Genomic DNA, 12308 nt, shown 5'->3' with positions numbered 1-12308 from the left:
TTTTTTTTTTTACTTTACTTACTCACTTTTAATTATTTGGATGACTACTTTTTACTTTTACTTGAGTCACATATTACGATAAAGCAGGCCTTCTCAAATAGTGGGGCAGGGGTACGTGTGACCTCGGGTAACATGCTTTTTTTGCCGTACAAGTTTATGACAAAGCGTATGTAGCACTTGTGACTACGGTGGGAGACGAGGAAAGACTGGTGTGTGATTTTCTTTAATGTAAATAAGGATACAATTTTTTGCAAGTGTATAGTTGTATTTTTATTTATAGTCACAGTAGAGAGTGTGGGGAGAGGGATGCAACATATTTTCTCCTTCCTATTGGGGGTGTGACAGAAAATAATTGAGAAGCACTGCTCTAAACTCTTACTTGAGTACAATTTTTGACTACTCGACCCACTTGTGGTGAGCTGAAAGATATTCAATCTTGCTTTGATTTCAATGTCTGCATCACCAAAATGACTAATCTGTACTGTCCCACTGTTTGGCTCATCTCCATTAGGGTACTAAAAGTAGTGGAGGGTACCTAATAGGGCGGGGCCAAACCCTAGTTGACAGAGAATAGTGACTTATGTGAGAACAATGAAATGGTAAGCACAGCATTTGAGAAAATATATGCTGTTTGCGTGTAGCAGCTCTGTGTTGCGTTGTTTCCTACTGCTCCTGGCTGCTCTGAGCAGTGCACGACCCAGATCGTCGGCATAAGAGGTGAGCATGCTGACCACCGAGCTAAAAGCCCAGGCTATTAGCCAGCACACTCTTGAAATTGTCAGGGAGTGAGGTTTACCAACGTACACAAGGCATTTGTTACATGTGTATAATGCCATCACAAAGTGCTGAGTCATCTAATAAAAATGGCATTTTCTGACATGATATGGCGCAATTTATAGCAGAAGTAGTCATCCTGACTATAAACCCTGTAGTGGAAACGTGAGCCTGATGAGGATTGACAGCTCAGAGGAATTTGGTGGGAACTTGTTTTGTCCCTAAAACTGAAGTGCTGGACGTCACATTTGGAATGTTCCTTGTAACACTGGTTTATTTATACTGTTCAACATCAAACAGAAACAACAGCAAAATCAATTGAATACCCGCCATGGTCGTTCCGCTTACAAGTTAATTTACAACAGCGTGTCATGAGAATGCGTAGAAAGAAAGGAAAAAAGAAGCATGGTAATAAGGTCTCGTTTGTCTGGAGCTCGTCCACGCAGAACACCAAGTCCCTCCTCTCCGCGCCTGTCGGGCATTTCGTCTGCGCCAGTCGTCATTCAAAGCTGTGCTCGGGTCTTTATGCGATTACGTGATAGAAACGATTTGATCCATTCAAACCGCAGGGCAGTATCAAGGCTGAGTCAACATGTGCCACAAAAAAAATGCTGCATTGTGCTGCGTCTGGGATGTAAATAAAGCACATTCATTATCGCTCCCAAAACCCCCGCCAAGGTTGTGTTGTTGTCTTTAGGGCGACAACCCTGTCTCTGTTTGAATACAGTGCGTGTCCGGGTTACTGCATTCATAGACACGCAACTAAACATTTGTACAAGAGTTGTTTTATACACTTGTGCTTCTCTTGGTTCACTCAAAGTCCCTTATGAAGAAGACTTTTCTAGGTTATAGTGTATAAAACAAAAGTGAAGCCTTAATATTCCCTTAGAGTTGTGCAGGGGACCTTCAGGGCAGCTCCACAGCAGGCCACAAATCCAATCCAGGAAAAAAACGCCAAAGGATGCAGGCAGTAAACTTCGAATCATAAAGTGCTCTCAAGAAGCCACTCTGACCTGGACAGCTTGTCGCGAGCCCTGTGAATGTTTGTTGTGCTCTGCAGCTGCGGCAGCTCTCCGCTCATGGACAGACTGCGCTTAGAGCGCAGGCTGGCTCCCGTTTTGGGATACGCCACGTACAAGCGCTCCCCGAATGAGTCCACGTTCAGCGAGTGTCTGCGGTTCACCCTCATGCCCCCAGCGGGCACAGTCATGTAATGTCGCGGTGTCTGGCGGACCCGCGGACCCCTAGGAGCTGCAGTCCATGTGATGGGTTGTCCAGGTATGACTCGGGCCACGACGGGCGGCATCTTAACCTGCGAGGAGTTATTGCGGTTCACGTTGTTGAGTTCAACGTCTGCCAGGCGGACCTCAGAGGGTTTGGGCGGTGCGGTTGAACGTTTCACCCTGGGAACGCCGGGGGATGCCGGGTGCCAGCTGTGGCTTGCTGCCGAGTTGGACACGGTGCAGTCGGGAACGGAGGGTTTGGTTGTGGCGCTGGTGGTGGCGTTGGAGGCGGCTGTGGAGACAGGTGCTCGCTGCTTGGCTTGCTCCAGCGGCGGCAAAGCTACTCGGAGACAGTCCTTGTCATTTTTCTCCGGACGCAGGACTTGTTTAGAGAGAGATTTTGGAAGTCCGCAGCCTTGAAGCTGTCCGTCACTGCTCAGGGAACGTATGTCGCCCATCTCCAGGGCCTGACAGGAAGTAGGACAAAGAGAAGGAAGAGATATGTGCCACTTGAGGAAACCATTTCTAATTGATTCTCAGGGCATTCCATTGGTCGCAACTGGACTGTTCAGTTTGTCTTAAAGGACGTTTAGCCTCTCATTCGAGCAGGTTTCATCAGTTCATGCTCATTGACTTAGATTGGTCAGATCTAGTCTCAATGACTCAAGACTCGATCTGACCAAGTCTCAAAGACTTAAGACTAGATCTGACCAATCTAAGTCAATGAGAGTGAATTGATGAAGGTAGCTTGGATGAGAGGGAGACGTCTTCTAAGACAAATTGAGCAGTGCAGTTGCGATCGATTGAATGCCCTGAGTTGACCTGAATGAATGACAACATCTTTAGACACTATTTTTAATTGATTTGTGTGTTTGCTTGTGTTTCGATGTGTGACAATGGAGTTAGAGCTCAGAAATCATGTAAACCCTACAACTACTGGCCTGGCATGCAATTTACATGCATTACAGTGTTTTTTTCAGGTTTTAAATCTGATCTAAACTGACGACAAGAGAGAATCAAGCTAGGCTAACCTTGTCTGTGTCGCCCTGGTTGCACACCCGGTAGCGCACGATGAGAAAGATGATAAAAGCCAGCACTGAGGCCACGATTATGCCCCCGATGATGACCACGATGGTTCCTCCCAGGAACTGCGACTGCATGAAATGGCATCTCAAGTACTGCGGCTCGGTGGTGAAGCGGGCGCAGCCGATGACGCGGGTGGCGGTCAATGAGGTCACCTGGTCGTCGTAGATAGCCAGGACGCACAGGTCATACTGCGTCCCTGCCGCCAAATTGTTCAACAGGATGTTTTCACTGGTCGGCGGGATCATTCTGAAAAGGGAAAGAAAGAGCCGAGATTAGCGCGGTTTATTGTTTTGGCGGCAATGGAACGACGTTGACAGTCGTTCATCTCTGGGGTGCCGTTTAAGGCGTGTCTGCGCGTAATCAGTCGTGACATCTGATTCATTCTCTGCGGTGCCATTAGCGATAAATGTTGCTATTTAGGCCTCTGTTTTTCTGACACGTCTTCGTTCTCTCATGTCTCTGCTGCTGACTTTTTTTGTGTGCCACCGTCCCATCATGTGAAGGAGATGAAAGAATGTTGCCTTTGTGATGCTTTTTGCCAGACTCAAGGCTTACAGCTCTTTCATCTTCCGAGCTTAGTGCTGACATTTTGTTTTTTTGATTTTGTTGATTAAGCATTATCATGGCAGTAAATGGTACACGGCGGCAAAAGGGATTATGAGTTAAAGAATGAGAAGTCAGATGCAGTGCATTAGTACTCCTGATGGGATTAATGGACACCGTAAATAATCACAAAGACAGTCCAGTTCCAACGTAGGAGACAACATCTTACCGGATTTGAGCATCTCTTGATTAGGTCAAATGAGGGTCATGGAATGTTTTATCATGTGGTTAAGGTAATCTTAAGTTTAGCTGCTTGCTATGTCTACTCAGTTCTTAACCCTGAGAGTATTTAAAAGACTTTTTATCCTTTCAGGTAAATTGTTGCCCTATTTGTGGCCATAACCTTGGTTGCGTTATTATGAATGGAATGGTTGTTTCCTAAGTGGTTTTTAATGCTTATTGTTACTATTTGGATTTTAAATTCCTTCATATATTAACAATACACAGGGAAATCATTTCAGCCTAGTGACGTAGCGCCAGGGTAAAAAAGTCCTTAGCGAGTTAAGAGTAGGGATGTGGCGCAGTGGCGTGTCCAGACTTTTATTTTCTGGGATGGCACAGAGGGCACCTACTTCTGCAGGGGTGGCACCCTTAAAACCCTCGGTTTACCCCAGGGGCAACTGAAACTACTAAAGTAGCTTACCACCACCAAATATGGAGTGAATATTTGTGTAAGACAATTGCTGACATTAAAAAAATATGCATCCTAAAGTATTGAGCTATGAAACAACTGGCTACTGTTGGCACAAAATACAAATACAGAACGTTAGATTCCCTCTTTGATAAAGTAAAATTGTAACATTTATAAACCTGTAACAGAAAAACATATACACATAAAATATCCTACTTCTCTTGACAAAAGCCTTTACAGCTAACACCAGCTAACACCAACCCTAGAATGCAAAAGCTAAATGTCAAGAATAACGCCAAAGTAGCAGCTTATACGCGCTTGTGTAAAAAATGACTTATGTTTGGTATAGGACCACGGACTTCAAGAACCTATACCTGCTCAACGGTCATTGCTCAAAAAAAGAATGTGTTTTTTTCTTTACATCTTATCCTCTGTGCATACAGGCATTACTTCTGTTTCCGCTGGTGCTTAACGGCAAATATACAGATTTAGCACACAACTGCTACCCGTAGGATATGTACGCTACGACCGTATGCTTCAAATCTGAGTCGAGTGGCACCTGGGGTGGCTTATCAGATTCTAGGGGTGGCATGTGCCACCCCAGGCCACTCACTAATGTGGCGATCAATCGGCCACAGATCACTATCGGACGATTTTCGTAAAATAATTACGTGATCCCCATCGGCCATTAATGCTTTTTAATGCTGATCAGAAACGCAGATCCCCTCTGCTGAAGCTGTATTTATTTTAATTCCCCCGGTTTGCCATGTTGTTTTAAAATTGTTTTATTAAAACATTTTATTTGTTATCTCTTGCGTGTTTCTTGTTGATGTTGAGTAATTTGTACTCTCTGCTCCCGTTTTTGTTGTTGTTATATATATTTATGAAACCTGTTTTTGCTGCCATTTTGGCCAGGTTACTCTTGCAAAAGCGATTTTATTCTCAATGAGTTTTTACCTGGTTAATTAAAGGAAAATGAATGAATGAAGGAATGACGGCGTGGCGCAGTGGAAGAGTGGCCGTGCGCGACCCGAGGGTCCCTGGTTCAATCCCCACCTAGTACCAACCTCGTCATGTCCGTTGTGTCCTGAGCAAGACACTTCACCCTTGCTCCTGATGGGTGCTGGTTAGTGCCTTGCATGGCAGCTCCCTCCATCAGTGTGTGAATGTGTGTGTGAATGGGTAAATGTGGAAGTAGTGTCAAAGCGCTTTGAGTACCTTGAAGGTAGAAAAGCGCTATACAAGTACAACCCATTTATCATTTAATGAACAAACTAGCGGTTAGCTGCTAATTAAGTGTGTCATACACAGTGTGGAGCTTCTCCCCTAAGATAATAATAGTCACCTGCATTACAGAAAATAAATTGCATTTCTTAGTATCTTAAGCAGGGGTCCCCAAACTACAGCCCGCGGGCCGGATCCGGCTCCCCAGCATCCAAAATCCGGCTCACAGGAAGTCCCAAGTTATTTTTTTTAAATTTATTTATTATTATTTTTTTTTTAATCTTTCCTTTCTAATCCATTTTCTACCGCTTGTTACTCTTGGTGTCTCCTAGCCGCTCAGGCAAATCATATTGTCTAAATATGAATTTTCCCATTGATAACGTGACAATGTTAAATGTTGATGAACATCATTGTTAATTGATGTTAAATGACAAAATGGATTATAAAGACAATATATATATATATATATATATATATATATATATATATATATATATATATATATATATATATATATATATATATATATATATATACCAGACATACCAGAACACCACACCTTACTGGACAGAAGCATCACCAAATCATACAAAAAAGCGCAACCCAATACCTTACAGAACATCCACCTGGAAAATAAAAGGATCGCGGCTGAACTGGACATTGAGGACAGGGTGGACGCCACAGCCAACAAGGAAGCCTTCATCACATTGAAGGATCACAAACCCAACTTCGCAAATAACCCAACATGCCGACTAATAAACCCAACTAAATCTGAAATAGGAAAAATCAGCAAAATAATCCTGGACAGAGTCAACACAAAAATCAAGGACAAAACACCACTCAACCAATGGAGAAATACAGCAGCAGTAATCAAATGGTTCAACAACATCCAAGACAAACAACAGCACAACTTTATCTCCTTTGATATCGAGGAATTTTACCCTTCCATCACGCAAGACCTACTGACTCAAGCACTAGACTTCGCCTCAGACTACGACTCAATCACAGGCAACGAAAGAAACATCATCATCCACGCAAAAAACTCCATTCTCATCCACAACAATACACCATGGCAAAAAAAGAACAATGCAACATTTGACGTCACTATGGGAAGTTTTGACGGAGCAGAAACGTGTGAACTCGTTGGGAGTTTCCTCCTCTCCCAGCTCGCTAGCCTCAATCTGAACCTTGGTATTTACCGTGATGACGGACTGGCAGTGTGTCGCGCCTCGCCAAGGAGCAGCGAGAATACCAAGAAGCGCATATGCCAAATTTTCAAAGAGAACGGCCTACGGATCACGATTGAAGCCAACAAGCAAACCGTCAACTTCCTTGACGTCACTTTCAACCTGAGAAATAACAGCTACCAACCATTCACGAAACCCAACACAACACTCCAATACGTGCACCATGACAGCAACCATCCACCCACCACCACGAAAAGAATACCTACCGGAATCAATAAAAGGCTATCGATGCTGTCATCTAGCAAAGCTGAATTTGACCAAGCAACCCCCCCGTACCAAAAAGCCCTTGATGAAAGCGGATACAATTTCACCCTCACCTATGAACCCACGCCAGGAAACCAGCCAAAAAAGAACAGAAAACGAAGCGGCATCATCTGGTACAACCCCCCATACAGCAAAAACGTCTCAACTAACATTGGACACAAATTCCTCAATCTGATTGACAAACCCTTTCCCAAAGACAACACCCTAAGAAAAGTATTCAACAAGAACAACATTAAATTGAGCTACAGCTGCATGAACAATATACGATAAATCATCTCAAACCACAACAAAACAATTGCAAATGAGCCGTCGACCCCCAGTCAGAACGACTCCAAAACCAACAAAGCATGTAACTGTCGAAAGAAACCTGATTGCCCTCTCAACGGGGGGTGCTTACAAACATCAGTTGTCTACCAATCTAAGGTAATACGCAAGGACATTAACACATCCGACACATATGTAGGATTAACCGAGGGTGAATTCAAAACCAGATGGAACAACCACAAGGCTTCTTTCAGGAACAAAAATCTGCGAAATACCACAGAACTCAGCAAACACATTTGGGACCTCAAAGACAATAATGTTGAATATTCAATAACATGGCAAATTCTTGCATCCAGCACACCTTACAATAGTGGTAATAAAAGATGCAACCTATGCTTGAAAGAGAAACTGTTTATTATTTACCGTCCAGACCTGTCATCCCTCAACAAGCGCAGCGAAATTGTAACAACATGCCGCCATAGACGGAAACACCTCCTAGGTAACACATGAGCCAATCACCACGCCCCTAGGCCAGCCTGTACCCACCCACTCTGTGCCCTATATAAACCATGGTATGCGAATGCTCCCATTAAAATCTCCTGACGATTGAGGGTACCCCCCCTCATGAAACAGGCCTGTAGAGATGAAATAGTCTTGTGATTTTTTTTCCCCACACATACATATATTGCGCTCTACTACGGTATCGAGCACTATTTTTTGGATAACCTTATTAAGACATATATATATATATATATATATATATATATATATATATATATATATACAGCCTTGCCCCCGGCCAAATTTTTTTAACCCAACGCGGCCCCCGAGTCAAAAAGTTTGGGGACCCCTGATCTTAAGTATCATTATTAACATCATTATGACTGGAGAAGGTGGCTAAACATGTTTTACACCGAGAGCAAGCCAGAAGAAAGGCATGCTAATAGCTAAGCTAGCCGCTAAGCTAGCTTGAAACAACACAAGAAATAAGTGTTTAGTAATTTTTAGAAAGTGTAGATGGAAGCGCGTCACAGCAGAAAGTAAGTAGGTATTAACAGGAAATTAACATGTCGATTAATAAGAGTTAGATTAAGTAGAATAATAAGAGTTAGAGACTGTAAGTGTGTCAGCATTGTCACAGTCAGTACACAGCACATAAAAAGTGGTCGGATCGATCCATAAATTGGTGGTGTCAAGACCAAGGGTAGTATCAGTATATGATCAATAATGCAGTGATTAGGTAATTGTTTTTTTGTTGTTGTTAATGTTTACAAATTCAGGGAAAAAATTCCTCGACACAGGAGGACTTTGAGGGCAAAAAACAAAGGATTTCAATTAGTAGATAGCAGTTTTTGCTTGTGTTTATTTATTGCATGTTATCGACTTTGTTTTGCTCTAACAATTGTACGTAATAAAAGAGAATAAGGACCTAGTTGAAACATTGTGCTGATAGTTTTAAACTGTGAAGAGCACTCACTATAAATACATTGAAAGATTTACAGTTAATACTGTACATGTGATCGGTATTGGTATTGGGATCAGACTATTTCAATCATGGATGATCGGTATCGGAATCGGCAGCATAAAACCCTGATCGGATTAACTCTAAGAGTGTATAAAGACATTTTTATTAATATTTTTTCCACTTCTTTTCTCCAATCTTATTGAAATAATTTTTTGAAAACAAAAAAACTGACATACTCAGATCAAATAGGCATTAAAAGGGTTAAAAAAAATTATGAAAAAAACCCCCAATACTTTGTACTGCTATTTTTTTTAAATTCATGACTGAAATCGTTTGAGAGAATTGAGCAAAAAAAAGTCAACGAAATCACGAATTAAAGTTAAACTCGCTGAGGACTTTTTTGTCCTTGCACTACTTAACAGCTAGGAAATGATGTATGGACACACAATCTCTAAGCCTTGAGGTTCAGTATTTTGCTGACCTGTAGACCAGAGAGTCATCGTAGGTCCCGTTATACTGGATCTGAAACATGCGGATCCCTGGAATATTCCTCTGAAACTGAAACTGCACCAGGGCTGAGTTGGACGTGGCCTCGGCGATGACCACCTTCCTCTCTAGGCTCGTCTTGGCGTTCCCCAGAGGCACCCCGCCTGGCCCCTCTGCCCCCGTCTTGGTCACAGTGGCGATGTCCGAAGACCCGGGGTCGGGCTGCTGCTCGGCAGCCGTCTTGTTGGTGATGTGAGGGAGTTTGGCGATGAGCAGCTCTACCTTCTGCTGGGCCTCGCCGGCTGGGTTGGACGCCACGCAGGTGAAAGAACCTGGAAGGAGATAAGCTAATTAGGTTAGCGCTCTCGCTAGGCTTTATCACAACGTGGGGACACGCTTGCACAGACGTCCAGTATACTAATCCCAAGAGTCTTTATGTATTTAGCTCAATTTCTTGCACTTACTTTCACTGTTGCGGCCCATTACACTTACATTGAAATGTATTTACAACAGCTGCTTAGCTTCATTGAGCACAAACATTACAAAAGGTTCAGCGCATAGGTAATAAAAGCCAGAGTAGCACTTGTTAAGTGCGTATTTAATGCGGTACATCTCGGAACCTGGGTGTAAGAACACAGCACTGCGAGTAAATTAATACTTAACCTATTTTTTCACATACATTACACTTTTGGTGGAGACTAAACAAAAAAGGCACAAAGTGTTGGTGAGTTTCACGGGTGCTCTGAGGAGCATATTGTGACTTTTGGTGGCTAGCAAGGAGGCTAATGCTTCGCTAAACCGTGGCAGCAGTTAGAAGGGTTTTCAATTTTCTTTTCTTTTTTTTAATCATCCTACCCTGCAAAAAATGTTCTATAGAATCTCTATAGAAATATATAGAACGCTATAGAATTTCGTCGGAATTTCTTTAGAACTGAAGATTCTATAGAATATGTATTCAAAATTCTATAGAAATTCTATAGACATCAGCTTCATGTGCTGGAAGGTCTTTTCACTGTTCTATAGAGCTGGGAATTCTATAGAATATCCTATAGAAATTCTATAGACATTACATTATCTGATGAAAAGTCCATAGATTGTTCTATAGAACTGGGCATTCTATAGAATGTCTAACAGAAATTCTATAGACATTATCCTTTATCTGCTGAAAGGTCTATAGATTGTTCCATGGAATAAAATTCTATAAAATGGCAGCAGCGCTATCACCATAGCATTGATTAATCTCATTAAGTTGATTCACCAGACTTGAGCTTGTTTTTTGAACAATGCAGGATGTCTCCCTCAATTATGAAAATGTTAATTTTGTATCATTTAAAATTGTGAGGTGTCATTTCAAGGCGGACACCCAGAACTTAATTCGGCAGACTTTATTTTTAAAAGTATATTTATTCCAATAAATCAATTTATTTTTATTTTTAGAGTTTTTGAGTTATCTATAAGTAAAAAGTGTGAATATTTTCGTAACTTACTTTTTTATGTGATAAAATTAATTTTATTGGACTTCCAACATAAATTGATTTAGCAAAACTCAGTTCAAAGGTTTAAATCAGACCTAAAACGTCAGGACCCGCCCACGTACCTGCATGCAGCTGTGGAAGAACAAGCCCAGACACGTTTCTTCACGGAGCCCAATAGGAAAACACTTTACCGAACTCATGTAAGTAACAATTTATATTGTTAAAAGTCAGTATTTGCCAGGATTTAAATGTATACATTTTCAAAAGCATGGTTCAATGTTATATTTAGTTTACTACTTTTCCCGCCGTAACATTACAAACCCCCCCCCCACCCCCCCCAAACACGATAGATAGAACTGCTCTCGTTTTGTTATAAAATAACAAAACTGTTTTAAGGCTGCAATCACAACCAAATTCATGTATAGTTGGTAATAATCGCGTTGTATCAATGTTTCTCATATCCGACACTAATAAGTGCGAATATGTTTCAAATCAACTTTTTTTTTAAAAATTATTTATTTTTCCCCTTCGCGCTTGCCGTAGTTGCAAAGCAGATTTCGCGGGCAGTTTGAGTTGGTGATGGCGGCCACAACGTCCATGTTGACTTCACTCGCTCTTTCTAAGCTGCCCAAGTCACGTCGGAGTTCATTGACGGTAACTTTGTTGGCTTAAACATCACATTTAGGTTTAGGGTCTTCTAGGCGCGATGCGAGACGTCACAAGCGGGCTAACGTTGAGCCAAACAGCAGCTTCGAGGCACGGGCGGAAATGGTGAGCTAGCAAAACTAGCCTAATTTATTATTATTATTATTATTATTATTATCATCCCTCCATTGTTTGTAACGTCAGGCTTGTGTGATCACACAGAGAAGGAGTTTGGCCCCCAGTCAGGTCGCCAAACGGAAGCAAGGGGAGGATGATCATCGAGACGAAATATAGTATATTAACCACGCGGTTCTCGAGAGAAGATGAATGGAGAAAATTGGGACAGTGATGAAGAAGTCCAAGTTCCATGGCCACTCAACAAAGCAGGAGGAAGGAAGCAGTCACAAACCAAATACGTGGCAAGAATTCTGAGATTTGGTGGTAATTAATAAACAGTTGAAAACTTTTCAATTCAATTCAGTAAAAAGTATACGTTTTACCAGAAGTACATATAAATATAGATATATTTAATATAGATATATTTCATGTACTTCTGATTTTACACCTTGAACTTTCGACTTTGTTTATGTAAAGTTAAATTTAATTAATATAATTTTTTTTCTTCCATGATTGATAGTAATTTCTCATCAGTGCAGCCCTGGTATACTGAATGTTTCAATCTGCAATGCTGAGGTGATTGTCATGATAGTACAGACTTAACCTTGACAATTTTTTAATATGGCTGTAAGCCTGTAAATAAGGGAAAGTAAGGTGAAATTTGTTTCTCGCTGAGGTGAATTTCTGAATCATCAGAACTGTAGGTATACCAAAGTAATTTAGTGATAACAATCTGCTGCTGAAATGTATGACTAACTGTACAGTTTAATTTAGCTTAATGTGGCACATATTTGTTTTTACACA

General features: G+C 41.6%; 1 protein-coding gene across 1 annotated transcript in view; it reads right to left on the bottom strand.

The window, feature by feature from the left end:
* Positions 1 to 290: 290 nt before the first annotated feature.
* Positions 291 to 12308, bottom strand: part of lrfn5b (leucine rich repeat and fibronectin type III domain containing 5b) — a 69105-nt gene continuing 57087 nt past the window's right edge. Inside the window, exons 4-6 of the mRNA XM_061929727.1 lie at positions 9263 to 9599; positions 3029 to 3329; positions 291 to 2464 (exon numbers count right to left, since the gene is read on the bottom strand). Coding sequence (XP_061785711.1) covers positions 1757 to 2464; positions 3029 to 3329; positions 9263 to 9599 — 1346 coding nt within the window. The 3' untranslated portion in view covers positions 291 to 1756. The remainder of the gene's footprint in view (positions 2465 to 3028; positions 3330 to 9262; positions 9600 to 12308) is intronic.

Source organism: Nerophis lumbriciformis, linkage group LG34, assembly GCF_033978685.3.
Source record: "Nerophis lumbriciformis linkage group LG34, RoL_Nlum_v2.1, whole genome shotgun sequence".
Lineage (NCBI taxonomy): Eukaryota > Metazoa > Chordata > Actinopteri > Syngnathiformes > Syngnathidae > Nerophis > Nerophis lumbriciformis.
Note: the sequence above shows the minus strand (reverse complement) of the source record. Positions and strands in the feature narration are given on the sequence as shown.